The 21,061-nt window shown below is 48.5% G+C and overlaps 1 protein-coding gene across 2 annotated transcripts in view; it reads left to right on the top strand.

Moving 5' to 3' along the window:
- CDYL2 (chromodomain Y like 2) overlaps positions 1-21,061 on the top strand; it is a 162,027-nt gene that overhangs the window by 130,386 nt on the left and 10,580 nt on the right. For both annotated transcript variants that reach the window (XM_019413110.2, XM_053906689.1), the window contains exons 3-4: positions 9,279-9,496; positions 16,916-17,088. In XM_019413110.2, the coding sequence (XP_019268655.1) occupies positions 9,279-9,496; positions 16,916-17,088 (391 nt within the window). The remainder of the gene's footprint in view (positions 1-9,278; positions 9,497-16,915; positions 17,089-21,061) is intronic.

Raw genomic sequence — 21,061 nt, 5'->3', positions numbered from 1 at the left:
GCCCCTGAGTTCATCAGGTTTTTTAATATTTTACCATGCTTGCCCTCTCTTGGTACATATGTTTATGTACATATATGTATATGTTTAGATATAGACTCACATACATATATACTCATAAGTTATGATAAATGATTATACAAATTTTATATAGATTATTGTTCTTTTTCTGAACTATTTGAGTATGGATTACATACATCATGCCCCCCATAGTAATCTTTTTTCTTTAAAACAATTTTTTTTATGTTTATTTATTTTTGAGAGACAGAGAGAGACAGAGCATGAGTAGGGGAGGGGCAGAGAGAGAGACACACACACACAGAATCTGAAGCAGGCTCCAGGCTCTGAGCTGTCAGCACAGAGCCCTACATGGGGCCCAAACTCACAAGCTGTGAGATTATGACCTGAGCTGAAGTTGGACGCCCAAACGACTGAGCCACCCAGGTGCCCCAGTATGGGTATTTTCTAAGAAAAAGGATATTCTCTTAAGTCAACACAGTACAGTTGTGAATTTCAGAAATTTAACATCGATACAGTACTTTAATCTATGATCCACATTCCAAGTTTTCCTATTATTCCCCAAGTTTCTTGCATTCTAATCGCACTGAATTCTTCCTCGCCTTCCCCCATTTCATATTCTTTTGACCCTTCTTTCATCGAGAGAACGCTGTCTGTCCACAACATCATGCATTTACTTGTTTGCTCAACCCTAGACTGCCTATAAAATAGTTTTGGAACTGATCCACCCTTACCACTATGCAAACCGACACACTAAGGAGAGTTCAAGGTTTGTTTGAGGGTATATAAGTCATAATATTGCATTCAAAAGTCATTCATATTGGCTCTCTATTCTCCCCCTGTGTACCTATGTTATTCATTTGAAATATGATTAAATTCCTTTCTTTTGATTTATGTTCAGTTTCTTTTTCTTCATCCTTATTGATTTTGTTTTCTTGACATGCTTTAATATATTTCTGGGACTTAAAAAGACACACTCAGAGCAGTGTCAGCCCTCCTTCACCCCTTCTTCTCTTCTCTCTGCCAACCACTTGTGCTTGGGTAACCAGTTTCATTGTCTCCTGGTTTATTCCTCCTGTATTTCTTTTTGAAAAAAAAAATCAGATTTATCCATTTCCCCTTTCTTCTCCTTTTTAAAGTTTATTTGTTTATTTTGAGAGAGCATGAGCACAGGAGGGGCAGAGAGAGAGTGGGAGAGAGAGAATCCCAAGCTGGCTCCACACTGTCATTGCAGAGCCTGACGGGGGGTTTGAACTCATGAACTGTGAGATCGTGGTCTAGGCCGAAGTCAAGAGTCAGACACTCAAATGAGTGAGCCACCCTGGCACCCCTCCCCTTTTTTCTTACACTAAAGGTAAAGTACTTTTGTACCTTGTCTTTCTCCATGTGAAGATATATTTTGGAAACTAGGTCCTATTAGTTCATGGAGAAAGAGCTCGTTCGTTTTTTTGTTTACAGCTGTGTAGTATTCCATTGTGTGGATGCACCCTAGTTTACTTCTCCAATCTCTGCTTGGATATTATTTAGATAGTTTCCAACATTTTGAAATTGCAAATAGTGCTGTAAGGAGTTACCTTAAACATATATTTTTGTGTTGTTAGAGGTGTATGTTCGTGTCACATTTCTAGAATTGGATTGGTGGGTTGAGAGTAAACGCATAAATAGTTTTGTCAAATGTTGCCAAATTCCCTCCTATCACTGTTGTGCCATTTTGCCTTCTACCCACAATTAAGAGAGTGCCCACCTCCTCACATCCTCTCTGGCAGAATGTGGTGTTAGGATTTTGAACTTTTGCCAAGCAGGTGGCTGAGAAATGGCATCTCCATATAGTTTTAATTTTTACTCCATTATTACGGGTTTTAATTTGCGTTATTAAAGGAAGTTGAGGTCTTATGTTTAAGGGCCAGTTTCATGTAATATTTGTGAATCCCTGCCCGTATCTTCTGTCTTTAGTAAAGGAGGAATTTGAGGGCTTCTGTCTCCAGCCTGTGAAACTTCTTATGGAGGGGGGGCACATGGGTGACTCCGTTGGTTAAGCAACCTGCTGTTGATTTCAGCTCAGGTCATGATCTCACCGTTCTTGAGTTCATGCCCTGCATCAGGCTCCGTGCTGGCAATGTGTGGAGGCTGCTTGGGATTCTCTGTTTCCCTCTCTCTCTCTCTCTGCCCCTCTGCATGCTCTCTCTCTTGCTCTCAAAAATAAATAAATAAAACTTTAAAAAATAAATAAGGGCACTTGGGTGGCTTAGTCGATTAAGTGTCCCTCTCTGGATTTCAGTTCAGGTCATGATCTCATGGTTTATGACTTCGAGCCCCATGTCAGGCTCTGTGCTAAGAGTGTAGAGCCTGCTTGGGTTTCTCTCTGTCTCTCTCTCTCTCCCTCCCCTTCTCTCCGTCTCTCTTTCAAAAATAAACTTAAAATTTTTTTTTAATTTAAAAAATACGTAAATAAAACCTCTTACAGCGTGGGAATCTTAGCTTTCTATCTGTGATATGGAAATACTTTTCTCCCGTTAGCTGTTTATGTTTTCATTTGTTCTTTACCTTTTTGTTTTTTCTGTCTGCTTTTGTCTGAGAATTTCTTGTTTATTGTCAATGAATGTGTTTTTGTTTTTGTTTTTGTTTTTGTTTTCCTTGCACCTGTCACTTTGAATATTTGAGGCATTCCTGTTTTAAAGTCCTTGTCACATCATTCCTTGATACTCATTTCATCTTCTTCGGAGCAATTTATGTCACAAGCGTTGATATTGTTGGCAAGGTTTCTAAGCATGTCTTCAGGTTTGGGGATTCTGGTGTATGGGCTCGTTCCAAGAGGGGGGTTTTTGTTTTGTTTTTCTTTGCTTTCTCTCCCCCTGCACCCCCGTAACAGTTGGTGTTTGCCTCCACCTGGCCCAGAGCTGCCGACAGAGCCGTGGTCATGGACGTGGTCGAGTTACTGCTGTTTTGCCTTCTTGGAGGGGACCTCATGCCACCCCCTGGCATCCGGCTGTGGGCCTGGGTCCCCTCTCCCGTCTCGCGTGGGACCCTGGTGTGTGCCGTCCTCGAGTGTGCTTCCTGCCCGGCGCTCCTGGCCCCACGTAGTGCTTTGTGTTGACATTCTGCCTGTCACGCACAGAGATGATTATCTTGTTTGTGAGCCCAGTATTTATCTGCCACTTCCGCGTGCTTGGAGCAGAGGGGCTGTGTCAGGGCGTGATTTTATGGAAACTTCTTCACGTCAAATACTCCTTTGTGCTTAGTCTGAAGGAAGGAATGTGGGAAGGTTTGAAGGGAAAAGAAGGAAGGAAACTGTCCTATGTCCCAGAAATGCAGCTGACATCACTTCCTTTCATGGGCGACAGTCCCGTGAGGCAGGAATGTTTTTTCCGAGGCCACAGGAGGGAAAGGGGGCCCGGAGTGGGTGAGTGAGCCACCCAGCCTCGCAGCTCATGAGAGGGAGTGTGGGGTGTATACGCTGGCCCTTTACTGGGTTTCACCCTGATTTATGGGTTCACAGTCTGCTCTGTGCCTGGAATGCTACCTCCTGGGTTTGTGCCTTAGCCTTAGGGGCTGGGAGGACATGGCCGGGAGGACTCACCAGTTCATGCCTCTTTTTTGCAATGACTTGGGGTCCTTCCGCTAACATCTGTGACGTGCCTGGGGTGAGCCGGGCACTTGCTAACCTCATATTAGTTCTTCAGCTGAACCCAGAACAACCCGGGGCGCCTGGGTGGCTCGGTCGGTTAAGCGCTCGACTTTTGATCTAGGCTCACGTCATGATCTCACCGTTCGTGGGCTGAAGCCCTGAGTCTGCGCTCACAGCACAGAGGCTGCTCGAGATTGTCTCTCTCCATCTCTCTCTACCCCTCCTCGGCTCACACATGTGCACCCCCCCCCCAAAAAAAATAAACAAATAAACTAAAAAAAAACCCCAACCTCGAAAAGCAGGTACTGTGAACCTCATGTTATCATCAAGGAGACTCGTGCTCAGGAGCTTACGTGGCTTCTTAGCTTCTCGCAGGTACCAAACACAGGGCTGGAGTGTCCATGCTTCTGGCATGTTGTGTTTCCCACGGTGTCTTCCTGGTCCGCCTGCCAGTCTTGGGAAGTGTGATGCCCCTGAAGGGGAGACGCTTTGAGGGCAGAGTCCGAGGGGCTCTGGGGCGCAACTGTCCTCTGCATCTCCGAAAATGCAGGGCCATGTTAGCCACTCAGGTTCCATGTGAATTGAGGCCCTGGGGTGGGGGGGCGGGGGGCTCTTCTCCTTGTTTTGGCCCAGAGATGGCACCTTCCGAGTCACCATCAGAGGTCTGAGCCCAGGGTCCTGATAGAGGATAAACAGGTCTGTTTTCCTCAGAACGTTTTATAGTTTATTTGGTCAGATGGTCTTTTGGGGGTTGGTTTTTCCTGTGCAGACGGCCATGCAGAAAGGCCATGGGCGTTGAATTCAGAGGCCCCTGCCCCTATTAGTTTCCATTTTGTCTCCTGTATTTTCCCATCTGTCACTATTTTATTTAGGTAATAGTTGGCTTGTTTCCTCTTCATCTCCTGCACACGAAGCAAAGTCTGTGAGGTCAGGGTGAATAAATACAATGAGGGAGAGCTGGGCTCCAATCCTGGCTCTACCATGTAAAACCTTTGTGGCTTCCTGCAAAGTTACTCACTTTTCCTTACCTGCAAAACGGACACAGAATGGCACTTTACCTAGGACTGCTGAGAAATTTGTAGACCTCACAGAGCTGCTCACAAAAGGTAAACCCCATCTCCTCCTCTCTAATAGAATTGTAAATTAGCACCTTGACCTGGTTGGGGGACAGGAGGACTCGGGTCAAACCTCTCCCAGCTCTGGAAGGCGCTGACATGCAAGGGCCCCGGAGCTTCTGATTTGTCACCGGCGGGAACCAGTGTCCTCTGAGAGCCGCTTCTGCGATGCACTAACATCTGCCAGCAGGGCCGTGGCACGGGCCCTGTGCCCGTGGCACACGATCTGCCTGGGCTCTACAGAAACCAGGGCCAGCTCCAATTAGGAAGCTCTGGCAGGGAGCTGAAGATTTTGAGGTTAACCCTGAAGAAACAGCTCCCTCTACACCCGCCTTTTAATTAAATGCTCACGTTTACTTTCCGGAGTTCATGGAGTCATTTCACCTGCATCGCGGGGCTTGACGAAGCCCGGTTGCCTTGAGTAACAGAAAAGTACAAAAGGAGGAGGCTTCAAGGAAGCTGTGGGACAACACGGGCCCTGCTGCTTCTGTGCCCCTTTGTGGCTGATCGCTCACCTCGATAGGGACCCAGCAGGCGGAAGGAGGGGTCCAGGGAACCATTTCTGCTCCCTGCCTTGGCCTTGGTTCTTGAGATCCCGAGACCCACCTAAGTAAGGATGTGAGTCCATCCCTAGGGTGACCCAAGACTCTAGGGGCCAAGGAACAATTCCTGTAGACTTCTTGGTCCACAGGTAGTAGGCTGGGCTATGCTGTGTGTGAGCATCGTGCCCTTGAGACCCTTGGAGTACTGTTGGAGAGACAGGGTTCATGCAGAAAATATTGCCGGAATGCTTTTGTGCTGAGCAGGGTGATAATGACTATAAAGCAAGTAAGAGCCACCATCTATTAATTGCTTATTATATCCCGGGTCCTTTAAATATATTCTCTCTTTTTTAAAAAAAAAATTATTTATTTTACTAAAACAGTTTTTTAAAGTTTATTTATTTATTTTGACAGAGACAGAGACCGCGTGAGTGGGGGAAGGGGCAGAGAGAGAGGGAAAGAGAGAGAATCCCAAGCAGGCTCGAACTCAGGAAACTGTCAGATCATGACCTGGGCCAAAACCAAGAGTTGAATGCTTAACCGACTGAGCCCCCCAGGCGCCCCAGATATGTTCTCTCTTGTAATACTCATAACCCGCTCTTGGAGGGTCTGCAAAAGGCATGTTCGCTCTGTCCATGCAGTCGTTTTCTGAGGGTGGGGGCCAGCTTCCGGTCGCGTTCCAGCATCCCTGCCAAAAAGGTTCCAACAATGGTCCACACGTAGTAAGTCCCTCTGTGTGTCTCCTTGCGCCCCTCCTCCTACACCACGGCAGCCCATCCTACGTGGGTCAGTCACCCACCACCCCGGGCAGAAATGGTGACACTCCACACGATTTTCAGACCTTCGCCAGCGTTCATGCATGGGGCTCACTCGACATCAGGGAGGCGCCTGGTGATGGACGACCCCCTGGGTTGTCTGGATCCTGGTTTTCAAAGCCTGGATGTTGAAGCAGTGGTGGCAGTTTGGGATGGGCCCAACAGGTGGATTTTTTTTTTTTTAATTTTTTTTTTTTTTTAACGTTTATTTATTTTTGGGACAGAGAGAGACAGAGCATGAACGGGGGAGGGGCAGAGAGAGAGTGAGACACAGAATCAGAAGCAGGCTCCAGGCTCTGAGCCATCAGCCCAGAGCCCGACGCGAGGCTCGAACTCACAGACCGCGAGATCGTGACCTGAGCTGAAGTCGGACGCCCAACCGACTGAGCCACCCAGGCGCCCCCCAACAGGTGGATTTTTAACAGTTCTTCAGGTGCTCCTGATGTATGTTCAAGTGTAAAAGCCACTGGCCCGGGTTCTCAAACCTGCCTGCCTGTCAGAATTGCCTGAGAACTGTTTTGTGGGGTTTTAAAAATTTTTTGTTACTAAATTTTAAAATAAAGGAAGCTTCACTTTTAAAACCGCTTTAGATTTACAGAGATATTGGGACGGTAATACAGAGAGTTCGTCTATACACCACACTCTGCTTCCTTCCAACGTCTTACATTAGTGACGCATTTGCTACAGTGATGAACCAGTAACAACGCATTGTTATCAACCAAAGTCCATGCTTTATTCGGCTTTCCGTAGTTGTTGCTTAACATCTGTTCCAGAAACGCTTCTTGGGATTGTCGTGTTTCCTTAGGTTCCTCTGGGCTGTGACAGTTTCTCCGACATTCCTGGTTTTTGATGACCTTGACAGTTTTGAAGCATACTGATTAAGTATTGTGTACAGTGCCCCCCAATTTGGATTTGTGCGATCTTTTACTCCTGCCTAGACCGGAGTTGTGGGTTGGGGGGAGGAAGACCGCACCCGTCGTGAGGGCACACGCCGTCGCCGTTAACTCATCGCGGTTGATGTTGGTCTTTGTCACCTGGTGGTGGGGGACACTTTGACTTCTCCATCTGCCCCAGTCAGGTGTCTCCACTGTCCAGCTACTGCTCCCGACCCCAAACTTTCCACACTGTGCCGTGTGGAAGGAAGTCACGGGGCACAACCCGCACCTATAGAGTGGTCACTCAGGCTCCACCTCCCTGTGGGCAGAGGGTCTCCGTAAACTGTTGGGAATTCTTGTGCCTGGGAGACTCGCCTCTTCTCTCCCATTTATTTATTAATTTAATGATCTACTAACGACATTATGGACTCCTGGATATTGATTTTATGCTTCCAGTTAGAATGCAAATACTCCTTTGTTGTGTGGCTCGAGTTGGTGCATCGTTGGCCGCTGGGAGCTCTTTGGATCGGCTCCCCACATGCCTCATCGTTGGGGAGGTTATTTTTTTATTTTTTATGTTATTTTTTGCTACTTCATTCCTTTTCAGCCACTACAAGCTTATCTCATGTGTTTCCTGCCCCAGGCCTGGAGTCAGCCATTTCTCCAGGGAGTCCTGGTTCCTTTTGTTGAGAATTGCATCCGAGACCACCGTCTGGGCCCTAGGTGTGCCCACTGCTGTTGGGATGTCACTGGTTCTGGGCCCTCTCCGCTGACGGAGCAAGGACATACACGTGTGCCTACTACCCTTTGTACGCACACATACCTGTAACTGTCAGTGTAACTGTCTATACCAGTATTGAGCTAAGCGTGATGCCTTCCACTCTGAATCCACTATCCCATGGATCGTTCTAGACCCCGGCCCTCACCTATCTGTAACCTTATACTCCAGGCGGTCGGAAGTGTGGATCCTACCGTCTGCCATCCATTTACTGAATTGCCCAGTTCCAGCATGCCTGGATAACGGTATCAGAATTCTGAACACTCCCCCACCTCCTCAGGAATCGGCTTTGCCAACTACAGGACAGCATTTCTCTAGCAGGCTGTTTTGCCTTTAGTTTTTACAGACTCCAGTCATTCCTAGAGTTTCTGAGGTGCTGAGGCACTCCTGCCCCCTTCAGTGAGATTGTTTCTTTTCTTTCTTTTTTTTTAATGTTTATTTTTGAGAGAGTCACAGAGAGAGGCAGAGAGAAACAGAGACAGAGCATGAGTGGGGGAGGAGCAGAGAGAGAGAGGCTCTGAGCTGTCAGCACAGAGCCCGATGCAGGGCTTGAACCCACGGACCGCGAGCTCATGACCTGAGCCAAAGTCGGATGCCCAACCAACTGAGCCACCCAGGCGCCCCGAGGTTGTTTCTTTCCTGCATTTGTCATACAGTCAGATTCTTTGATCACATTTCTGTATTCCCTCCTTGGATCCCGCCAGTCTCGTAAATGTGTTTATTTTAAACGCGTACTTTAAGCCTAACTGTCTGTGCTGCAAAGTTCTTTGCGTTTTGACAGATGCTTCATGTCCCGCATTCACCATCAGGGTATCCTAGAGAATAGCTTCCCCACCCTCGGAAATCCCCTGTGTTTCATTGTTCTACCTGCTCGGATTCCACCTGATCCTGGTAACCACACATCTCTTGCCTGATTCTCTCCTTTTGCCTTTTCTAGAATGTCATGGAATTGGAATCATGCAATGTACAACCCTTCTCACTGGCCTTTTGCACTTGGCATTCTGTGTTTAAGATTCATTTGTGTATTTTCATGGCCTGGTAACTAGCTTTCTTTTCATTGCTGAGTAATATTCCCTTATACAAACGTGCCGTTTTGTTTATCCCTTCACCTAGTTAAAAGACAGATTGGTTGCTTCCAGTGTTTGGTAATTACGAATAAAACTGCAGAGGTTTTTTTTTGTTTGGTTTGTTTGTTTTGTTTTTCAGCCATCAGATTTCAAAGTAGGGGGTTCCTTGTTGCCGAAGGCCTCGGAACAGAAGCTGAGGCTCACAGGCTATCAAAGATCATACCAGGCCCTCCACAGAGCTCTCTCTCTTAGTTCAAACTTGGAGCTGTGGCAGTTAAGCCCTGGGCCATTCTCCACCCAAGAACAGAGGAGGGTGAACGGGGCGGGGGGGCGGGGGGTCCCAGCCACATCCAACCCTTTCTGTGAGAATCTGAACGTTCTGTGATCACGCTCTGGTGTGATTGCTCCTAGGTTGGTTTCTCACTTTTTTTGTCTGATTTTGGAAGGCTCTGCTCTGACCAACGGGGGATTAAACTTGCACAGCCCCGTGAAGAGGAAGCTGGAAGCAGAGAAGGACTATGTCTTTGACAAGAGGCTCAGGTACAGCGTCCGCCAGAACGAGAGCAACTGTAGGTTTCGGGACATTGTCGTGCGGAAGGAAGAGGGGTTCACACACATCCTGCTGTCCAGCCAGACCTCGGACAACAACGCGCTGACCCCTGAGGTGAGAGACAGGGGACCAGAGGGGAGGGTCAGGCTGGAGAGGGCTTCTTGTTCAGAACGGGGCTCTGGCTTCCTCTTGTGTCCCACACACAAACTTGACTGTGGGGCACAATGCGCTCATCACTTCACCTACATTACCCATTTGATCTTTGTGTCCAGGTAGTGATCCTATCCCATTTTATAGACGAAGATCTCAGCAAACAGAGAGATTCAGAAATTGAGTCAGGGTCACATAGTCGGAGGGCAGCCCCAGAATCCAAATACCATATCTTGGGCTTTGCGGCATGTCAAATTTTTTTTGCTTTGGACGGAATTATATTCACTCGGCTCTCTTGCTGTTTTTTTTTTTTTTCTTCAATTGAGATATAATCCACGTGCCATAAATTTCACCCTTTTAAAATGCACATGTTTTTTTTAGTCTGTTCACAAGGTCATGCAACCATCACCACGATCTGGTTCCAGAGCATTCCCGACACCCCCAAAGGAAACCCTCCGTCCGCCAGCATCCCCTCCCCATTCTCCCTCGCCATGTCCCTGGTGACCGCAAATCTCCTTTCTGTTGCTACGGATTTGCTGATTCCGGACATTTTACATAGATGGAATCGTATGGCGTGTGGTCTTCTGTGACTGGCTTCTTCCACTGAGCGTGAAGTCTCATCCGTGCTGTAGCGCGTGTCAGTGCGTCATGACTTTGCCATGGTATGGATGTGCCACATTTTGTCCCTTAGTCATTCCGTGATGGACATTTGTGTCGGTTTCCCTTTTGGCTACTACGTTGTGACTCCTGTTGCCACGAACACTCGTGCATGGGTCTTTTTTGTGTGTGAACATGTTTTCAGTGCTCTTGGAGATACTCCTCGTCGCGGAACCACTGGGTCGTGTGGTGACTCTGGATGTAACTTTCTGAGGAACTGCCAGACTGTTTCTCACAGAGGCTGTGCCATTTTACATTCCCACTGGCCGTGTGCGAGGGCTCTCATTTCTCTGCTTCCTCGTCAACACTTGTTATCATCTGTCCTTTTTATTATAGCCGTTCGAGTGGGTGTCGGGTAGTGTCACCGTGGTTTTGATTTGCATTTTCCTGATGACTAACGATGGTGGGCATCTTTTCGTGTGCTTATTGGCTACTTGTCTTCTTTGGAGAAATGTCTCTTCACATCCTTTGCCTATTCTTAAAACTGTTTTTAATTATTGAGTTTTAAGCCTCCTTTATCAGATGTAGGGTTTGAAAAGATGCTCTCATCCTCTGAGTTGTCTTGTTTCTTTCTTGATGGTGTCCTGGGATGTGCAATGTTTAAAATTTTGATCAAGTCTGTTTTACCTGCTTTTTTTCCACCTTACCTTCTTAATGCTAATGAGGCTTATATTTTAGGTGAACAGAACGGGGAAACAGTGCATACTTGATGCTCTTACGTAGACAGCACCATTTAAGATGTTGTCTGTGGGTACTTGGGGGGAACAATGAAGAAATAAGATGGATATTTTTCAAGAGATTCTTGATGGTGCAAATGTGGGAAAAGATGAATCCAAGCAGCCCTCTCCAACTAGACCGACCTGGGACAGGGTGGCAGAGTGGTAAACAACAAAAACAGTGACAGTACCAGCTACCCGTGGCTCTTCATGCTTTGTGTTTACTCTTTATCTCATTTCCTCATCCAGGAGCCTTCCAATGTAGGGTTGTTATGAGCCACCCCTTACAGACAAGATGATGCAGGTTTAGAGACCTTGACAGGCTTAGGATCATGCAGCTTAATGGAATAGAACCTTCAGGGAGCAGGACCCTTGCTACTTGTGGCCACTGTATTGTTTCTTACACTCAGACCAGTGCCTGGCCTGCGGAAGACGGCGAAGTCCACACCCCTCTCTCCTTGTCCTGCGATATCCTGCACCCTCTGATTTCCGTAGGAGCAGCAAAGACACAGAGGCTTAATCGCAGGGGTGTGTTTTGGGGTCTCTCTCTTGCACGTTCAGGAACCACCTGAGGGTTCTCTGCTGTATAGACCTCTGTCGTTTACCCTGAAGGCTGCCCTTCCCATATTTATACACATGGAAACCTTGTTATTTTAAGCTCATCATGAAATATTCACATGAGACCAATTCTTCTTGGATTTTTTTCTACTTCACTACATTTTAAAAGCAAGCTTTTAAAAGGCACAGCGTTTTCCTTCCGCAGGTCGAATAAATGTGAAGTCTCCCAGTTCATTCTGTCTCTTTGAACAGCTTTGTGTGTTAACCATTGCCTACTCACCACGGACGACGTGTGGCATCCAGCTGATGTCAGGTGCACAGGTTCTCCGCTCCTGGGATGCGGGCTTGGTTAATTAGGGGTTCCATTCCTAATTGGTGTCTGTCAGTAACAGAACAGGAGGAAAGTGGAAAAAAATATTGATCTGGTATTTTCAGCTGTCTCAACAACCAAAGTGGATTGACTCTACAGATAAGCTGACCAACTGGGTAAAGTAGCCCTGAAAGAAAGATCCCAGTGAAACGAATAGGCGGTGTTAGAGCAATATAGATTTCGGAGGCTAGTAGACGAGGCTTGCATCCTGCCTCCACCATCTCACCTTGGGAAGTTACCTTGCCTCTCTGGAGCTTCCTCATTTGTAGAAGTTATACTATATCTTGCTTGTGGGATTAGAGATCATGTCTGCAAAGAGGCTCACAGAATGCCTGGCACACAGGAAGCGTTCAATAAATGTTCCCATCATTGTTAAAATGAAACAGAGGTGATTTAATGGTCTCCAGCAGACCAGCCTTACTTATTCATGGAACAGCTGGGGTGAGGCCACCCTGCATGTCATGATTGAATTTCTTTTTCTGGTTGTACGTGGGACGTTGGTCGGATTGGCCTCATGGGCAGAAATTCGTACATTACTGGGTGTGTTAACTAGATTCTGAGGCTAGAGGGTATGTTGTAATATTTCTCCTGTCTGTAATATTGCAAAGAACCAGGAAGATAATGAAAATGCCCCTTCAGGAAAGAGCCAGCAAAATAGATTGCCCAAAGTGTTGGTGATTAAAAGCTCATCTACTCCCCCTTTGGGAGATGACCCCAAGCCTTCGCTCAGCTCCCGGTTTTCTGCAGTTCTCCCAGACTCAGAGAGCCGCACCACCGCCATCCCGGGGGCACAGTGGACACGCGGGAATCACAGCTCACACCCCTGGATCACACCCACCACATCCATACTGCCCCCAAGGCCTGTTAGCTTTAATCCTTGAACGGCCCGCTAACATGCTTTTTTCTCCCTGTTTCCATCCTGACCAATATGTTCTGGACGGTTGCAGTCACCTACTAACAAGTGTGCTCTTTCATATTTCCTCCCCTGCAATCGGTTCTCCGCACGGCAGGCAGAGTGATCTGCCGTGAATGCAAATCTGATCAAGGCACGCCTTCTACACACGCACGTGCACATGCACGTGTACACGTGTGCTCCTGCATTTCAGATGCATCTGTGATTTCCAGTTGCACTGATTAAGAATCAGAACGATTCACGCGGCCTGGTGAGGCCCCTGTGTTCCGATCTGCCCAACTCTGCGACCCTCCTCGCCTTGCGCCACACAGCCTCCTTCCCTCCTCCTGCACTCCAATCAGCCTGGCTTGCTTCATGTTCACGCCTGCACCAGGGCCTTTGCACATACCTGTGCCTCCTTCCCTTCCTCCTTGCCTAGTGGCCTTACACTTCGTTCGGGTCTCAGCTCAGCCACCACATGTGCAGGAGTGACCCCCCACCCCCACCCCTCCCCACCCAGCTCCCTGCCCAGGTTATATCCTTCTCTCACTATGCACCCCTCCCCTCTGGAACTCGTTACGGTTGTTAGTGAACATGTATTTGTGTGGTAGGTTGTTAAATGTCTGGTTCCCCCATTACACTGCAAACTTCTTGAGGAGGTAAATACTGTGCTACTCATTCGATTCAGTAAACACTAACTAGGTTTTGTTTATATGCAGGAATCTGGACTAGGTGTTACAAGGGTTATACAGATGAGTAGAAGACTGTTTTAGCTTTTAAGGAATTATATTAGTTATCTGTCACTGCATAACAATTTGCCCTAAACTTAGCATCTTAAAACAACGAATATTATCTCACAGTTTCTGTGTGTCAGGAATCCTGGTGTGGCTTAGCTGGATGCCTCTGGCTCAGGATCTGTCAAAGCCTGCAGTCAAGGTATGTTGTCTGGGGCTGCGGTCTCAGCTGAAGGCTCAGTGGAGGCGGATCCACTTGTAAGCTCACCCAAGTGCTGATGGCAGGTCTGAGGTCGTCACTGTCCAGAGACATCAGTTCCCTGTTATGTGGTTACTTCCTATGGGCTATGGATTTGCCTCTCCCTATGGCAACTCGTGACATGACACCTTGCTTCCCCAGATTAAGAGCTCCAAGAGGAGAGAGAGAAAAACAGGATAGCCAAGACAAGCTGTGCCCTTTCATATCCCAGTCTCCTCTTGAAAGGGACATCCCATCACTCTTGCTATATTTCATGGTTGGACGTGAGTCACCGGGTCTAGTCTACCCTCAAGGGGAGGGGATGCCACAAGCATGTGACTACCATGGAGGGGATCCTTGAAGGCCATCTTCGGGGCCACCTATCGGGGATTTAAATCAAGCAGGAGGTAGGGTGAGGCCAAGATGCTCACATCCTACAAGGGGGCTTGTCACAAGTGTCTTAGGGGGGATTTAAGACACTGGGGTGTCAGGAGAAGGAAAGGTTTGCATTTAGTCAGGGATATGTGGGAAAGCATTCATAAAGGTGGTCACAGCTGAGATGGGCCCTGGGTGACTGATTTTAGCAAGTAGAGATGAAGTAGAGAGGGGGACTCTGGTCTACTCCCCCCTTTTGACCCACTTTTTTTTTTTAAGTTTATGTATTTATTTTGAGACAGAGAAAGCACATGGGAGGGGCAGAGACAGAGGGAAAGAGAAAATCCCAGGCAGGCTCCATGCTGTCAGTGCAGAGCCCAGCATGGGGCTCAAACCCACAAACCGCAAGGTCATGGTCTGAGCTGAAATCAAGAGTCAGACGCTTAACCGACTGAGCCATCCCGGTGCCCTTGACTCCCTTGTGATGAATTTGGTTATCTGCTCCCAAGGCATGGCAGATCAGAAGGTAGGGGTAGCAGTGGGGATTGTGCTTTCGCCAGCAGATACATCTGGAGCAGGTGGCAGCTAATGAGGGCAGTCCATCTCAAGAATATATTTGGGGCTTCAAAATGCATAGCAGTCTTGGACCGTTTGTTACAGATGCATTCCCTGGGAGCCTCTGAGGGGACTGGTCTGTTACAGGCTAGCAAGGGACCATCGAGAGGCAGTTATGTGTGTGCAGAGTATCCTGTTTGGGAAGGCAAAGGAAGTAATCATTTTAGAATGTTTCACTTTAAGCAAACCGGTTGCGTTGTACAATTTGGGGTCCTTCAAGGAGGTAGAACCTCCAGCCATCTCTCCAAATTGGATTATCAACATGAGAAAGAAAAAGGAAAGCTATACTAACCAGACATAGCATTCTTGAAATTACAACATATAGTTTGTACTTTTCTCACATGAGTGAAGCACAGATCGACTTGGCGCTTAATTCGTAAAGGAGGTGGCCGTTTTGCTTGATTTTGTCTTTACTAATTGACTAGTAAATGTGGCCTCTCTGAGTCATGTGTAGCATGCCAGTTCACATCTTTACAGCAGGGTTTTCTTTTATTTGCCTCTCAGAGAAATAGAGTTCATGGATTGTTCAGAGCATGTCTATTTCTGGAGGCAGATGGTTTAAAGGACCCACAAGATAGTGGCCCATTCGCTTTTTTTGATGTTCAAAGGAAATCTGTGGTTTATACCCAGTTAGAATGGAAAATGACTCTCCCACCCTCACAGAGCACCAGCTGGGAGATTCTCTATTTAGATTGACATCCAGCCCTACTTTTGTCCGTGAAAATTCACCCATTTACTGAAATCATCCTACAGTATGGAGTAGTAGAAAGAGAAGGGGTCTGGGGGTGAGATTTTCACCATGGTTCTGCCTCTTGCTTCTGACCTCGGGTGACTTATGTCACTTCTCTGAGTTTTCCTCACTCTCCCTGCAAGATCAGCATCCCATTCCCTCCTCTATGGGATTATCGTTTGGAGTAAAATATGTGGAAATTACTCGATGTAGTCCCTGGCACCTCCAAGGGCTTAATAAGTGGGTTCTTTAAAAAGTCTAATTAAAAAAAAAACTGGCTCTCACAATATTTTCCCATTGTACCCTATGATGATGCCTAATGAAAAATTAACAATGATCCTTTAAAAGCGTGTTCACTTATTGTCTCCCCAGTTGGACTCTCAGCTCCACCCAGGCAAGTGCATGCCTTGTTTTCTCTTACCATGCCTTTTCTGCACTGATTTTTCCCTCCTTCCCTAACTTCTGTTGGATTGAGTGATTGAGCTTTCTTTATTTTACCCCCCTCCCCATTCATTGTAATCCATGTACTTTTAAGAAGTTATCCTTAAGTTACAAACACATAGTGAAGCCTAAATGTGATCATCGCCTCTCCACCACTCCCAGACATAGAACCTTGGCATGTGGTTGTCATTCCTCTCTCATCAGACACAATATTATCGCCTGGACTCCAGTTCTACCCTTGTGCAAACCCTCACCCTCAGTTGGTCAATATCAGTATGATGATTTTATAGTCATTCTTATATTGATTTATCAACACATTCACCATGTTTCTTTGCTGGCTGTTATTATTCCTTGCATGTCAGTCTTTTCTTTCTGAATATAGTTTTCTTCTTTCTGAAGTGCATCCTTTTTAAATTCTCCCAGTGAGGGTCTAAGAGTGGTAAACCTTCTTTTGCTGAAAAATGCCTCATTTTTATCCTTGCTTTTGAATGATAGTTTAGCTGGATACAGAATTTGTGTTTGACGGTTGTTTTCTTTGGCACCTTGAAAATTTTATGAGTTTCTGATGCCACAGCCCTCTTCCCACGTGCCACCTACGAGCCATGCAGAAGTCTTAGTTGAATTAAGGATAAGCAAGAGTATAATTAAACCTGGCCTCCTAGAGAAGGCTAACATACCTCACCTGGCTGCTCATAGGAATTTTTTTCCCCACACCTTTGAAAAGAGCCAAACGTGTAAATGCTGGAAGAAGATTTGCAGAGACTTACCAGGGATTACACGGCTCCAAGCCAGGCTTCCCAGCCCGTGGCCAGTGACCTCACTGCCACCTTCTTAGCACTCTGTGCCGGCTTCGGGGATGCTGCAGGGGAGCTCTGGTTTTGGTGTTTCTTTGCTTAGTCTGGATGTGGCTTGTATTCAGGGGAGACTTCCTGCACAGGAAGAGAACATGTACTTGGCTCTGCCCTCAGGGGTGAGGCCTCTGGCAGGCTTGAGGTCTGAAGGCCCCTGGCTCATAGGTAGACACTTAACATCCCCACAAATCCATCTCTGCCCGCAGATTATGAAGGAGGTCCGGCGAGCGCTGTGCAACGCGGCCACGGACGACAGCAAACTGCTGCTTCTCAGTGCAGTGGGCAGCGTATTCTGCAGCGGCCTAGATTACTCCTACCTAATTGGCCGGTTGTCCAGTGACAGGAGAAAGGAGAGTACCCGGATTGCAGAAGCCATCAGGTGAGCTCTGCTCATGTTTGGACACTTTGGGACCTGCCTCCTTTTGCTAAATGTAGCACATAAAAATACAGGCTGCTCAGTAAAATTTGAATTTCAAACAACAAAGAATTTTTTTATCATAAGTAGATCCTGTGCAATATTTGGGATATACTTATACTAAAAATTTTTTTTGTTGTTTATCCAAACTTGAGATTTTAATTGGGTATCCTGTATTTTCTGCCCAAATTAGGGGTGCCTCTGCTGTCTAGATTAGATCCGACCTTATTGTTTCCCTCAAAAAGAGATTTTATTTCCTTATATTAATTAAGCACAGCATCCGGTAATGCCCATGTGTGAATCCATACTACTCCTGCCCTTTGCCTGATGGTGAAATCTTGGATTTTCTGGGTGTCCCTGTGTCCTGGAGCTGATGTGGCTCAGCCCTGGGGAGAGGATGGAGGGCAGCTGGCCTGGCAGATGCCCTGGGCAGCTGGGCATCTTCAGACCCAGTGGGGTGGGGAGTTCCTCTCCCTCTCTTGTTGCTTTTGGGATAAAAGTTGGGATCCTGGGGTTGACATCGGATCCCAACAATCAGTATCTCTTTTGGGAGCACTGAAAGGTCGTCATTTCCCCATTATTCATAGGCTGATCAAAAGCAAGTGAGTGTTCTTTCGAGCAAGGGCCGTCACTCATCCTCCACCCCGGGAAGGGCTCACGCTTGCTGCATCTTGTGCCGTGCTCAAACCAGAGTCACGGTGCAGTAATGCCTCCTGCTCTCTTGGAAAGGGGCACCCGTCTCTGTGGGGTCATGGAGGCCGAGGCCACACGTGAGGGATTTTCTGGGGCCTCTAATCTCACTGCGCCTGGCAGCGTCCTACGGAGGCTAATTTTCCTGAGCCCATAGCCAGGGGCTACAGTCTCCATGAGCTGATGTGCAGACACTGTCACTGGCGAAGTTCTGAGTCCTTTCTTCAGGGTGAAGCATCCGGTGAAGTCTGCTCCAAAACACCCGTGTGCTTCATGTTGCCGATTTCTTGCCCAAAGAGACGCCACAGAAAGGCCGAACACGTTATTAGAAAGGGCATCCTGGTTGCATGATGCTCCCAGGCATCGTGGGTGCAGACAGTCCTGGCCATGTCCACAGCGGTTTTTTCTCTGCTTGGACTCAGCTGTGCCTTTTAGCAGCTTCCTCGTCACATGGTGAGGGGAACAGTAGGGGCCCCAGTAAGCCTCCTTCATTTACGGGACCATCAGAGACGGGGCTCCCATCTCTGTGGCCTGAGGAAAGCCTTGGTGGTAGCTATCATGTGGTTCACGAATCTCAGTGGGTGCATTAGCTGGATTCCCAGAAGTCCCAAATTCGAGGAGAACTGGGAGAATGCATTCGCTCACCTCTCAAGAAACGCAGTCAGTAAGATTTAAGACATTTTCTGTCTCGTCAGGAAGGGGAGTTTCTCCTTGGCAGAGTGGAAGGGAGGTGACAGAGGGAGTCCCTCCCAGTGCTGGAAGGGAGTGGACGTTCCTAATTTCTGAGCCGGCAGAGACCCCGGGCGAGGGAGGGGAGGATGTCCCCTAGACCAGTGCTTCTCAGCCCCAACAGCACAGAGAATGGCAGGGAGCTTTTCTACGACCCAGTGGCTCGCCAGCAACCCCAGAAGATTCCACATCAGTGAAAGTGGGATGCGGCCAGCGCAACTTTGGTTTTCAATTTCCCTCAGTGGTGCTCCTGTGCAGCCGGGGTGGAGAACCCCCACCCCACCCTAACCCAGGGGTTTCTGCACCACTGACTGAGAGCACTGGAAGTTCTAGAAACAACAAGATCCTTCTTTTTGTGTAACAGAAAAGGTTGTTAGAAGAGGGTGAGGGAGAAGGTGCTGGAAGGAACAAGGGTGGGTGAGGAGCTTCAAGGGCGTGGATGGGGTGCAGAGAGGACGGCCCTGTAGAGGAGAATGCCCATGGGGTCGGAAAGCGACTGTGTGCTGCTCTTTGTCACTGGATTCTTGAGGGAAGGCTCCAGCTCCACCAACTTTGGAGAGCTCCCCCCGGCAGCCACACTCCAGAGTCTGGGACACGATGGAGCAGGGAAGCGTTTCCCAGAGAATGTTCTGGATTTCCCGAGAAGCATCATGAGTGAGGGGCACTGGTTAAGTTTAGGCCATGCCGCGAGTCCTGTCCCTGTGCCTGCAGATTTTCCAGGCATATTAACGTATTTGCAATCTGAGAAGCCTCTTGAGAAAGAACTTTTTTCAAAATCTAGCATGGCTGGAACAGATTTTGGCCCCAGAACCTTACAACCCACTGACAGTCCCTTGCAGTTTTCTGGGGGCATGCGTGCTGTTGGCTGGGCCGACCTCCAGGATCCGGCATGCCGTGGGCCCTCAGCGCCCCCCAGCGCTGCTCCCGCCCCATCCTCATCGTGTCCTAGAGAAAACACGCGCACACGTGACCCAGGACGCCGTGTTCACTCTGCAGATGTTTGTTGAATGAACTAGCAGATGTGAGAAGGGCTCAGATGATTCATTCGGTGCAGGCCTCTGTCCAGGACCCAAACGAGGCTGTCCGCCCCATCCTGAAAGAGAGGGTGCCCTCACCTGAACTCCTCGCAGGTGATGCGATGGCCTGCTGGCAGGTTGCTGGGATTAAGAGTAAGCAGATAACCCGTGTGAAAAACTTGCACTGGTCTGGCACGCAGTTGGTACTTCCAACAGCTGTAAAGAATTATCTCCATCGCTAGTTCTGTGAACGTCCGGCCATGAGTTCTAGCTGAGCCTCGTCTGACTGTGGAGTGGGCTTCGAGAGCACCCCTGTGGGGGCCCCTGGATGACCGTCACCATGTGTGTCTGGTGCGCGTAGGTCCCGTACTGGCTGACTTGGCTCTGAACATTGGCAGTGGGAGGGCTGCACCCCTCGGCTCTGGTTAAAGGGACTGGGTGACCGGGTCACACAGGAAATGCCAGTTGCTCTGGGTGGAATGTGGACATCCCCACATTCAGACTATGGCTTCAGAGTCTCCTTTGGGCCTGGAGGGCGGATCTCCGACCGCTGAGAGTGGAGCGAGAGCAGCGCCCGCCCTCCCCGGCAGGTGCACTGACTGTAATAATAGCAGCAGTGACCGAGGGCTCCTGCGTGCCAGGCAGGACACGTTTGTCCCTCTGGGGACAAACCGTTGGCTTTGCCATTTGACAAGGAGTAAAATGGGGTTCCAGAGAGTGAGTGACTTGCCCAACATCTCATGACTAGTTAGGGGCAGAGTAGAGACCCGACCCCAAAGTTCCTGCTGTTTCTGCCACATCACAGCAGCCCAGCACCCAGACAGGCAGAGGCCACAGGGCTCAGGCTCAGTGGAGGAAGTGGCAGGGGCCGGGGTCAGCATGACTGATGGACTTGAAGCCAAAGAAGACGGCATGTCATCCCCCCCTGCCCCCTCCCCACCCCACCCCCCCCCCCGACACACACACAGTCCCACTGCCAGAGTCAGGATCAGATATCTGAGCAGCATTGTCTGTAACGCAATATCCTGTTTGCTGTCTGGCTTCTGTGTCCACTGGGCCCTTGTGATAGAGATCTCCTCTGAGTGAGAGGAAGAGGATGGGGAGAGTGGTCTGTGCATTTGCATTTTCGTATCTGGGACAGGAGCCCACCGCGTGGCTTAGACAAGAACAGGATGGGGTGGGGGTGCAGGGGCAGAGCTGGGCACACTCGGTCCCCTTAGCCATCCTCGGGGTACTTAATGCTTCTGCACAGGGCTCAGGTTGGAGACCGCAGAGGGAAGGGTTCTGGGCTCCAGCGCAGTGTGCTTTCCGTACGGTCATGAGGGCGGAGGTGAATTCCCGAAGGGCTGCCCTGTGCATATTGGGGCAGACTGGACCTGCAAGAGGTCCACAGTGGGGAGGCGTCTTGATAGGGAAGAACTGCTTTACTCAAAGTGTTCCACAGCAGCTGGGGTCTGGTGCGTCCTCAGGATGCCCGGAAGGGAATCCTGCACTGAATGGAA

Source organism: Panthera pardus, unplaced genomic scaffold (assembly GCF_024362965.1).
Source record: "Panthera pardus isolate Hobbes unplaced genomic scaffold, ASM2436296v1 HiC_scaffold_19, whole genome shotgun sequence".
In the NCBI taxonomy this organism is placed as follows: domain Eukaryota; kingdom Metazoa; phylum Chordata; class Mammalia; order Carnivora; family Felidae; genus Panthera; species Panthera pardus.
Note: the sequence above shows the minus strand (reverse complement) of the source record. Positions and strands in the feature narration are given on the sequence as shown.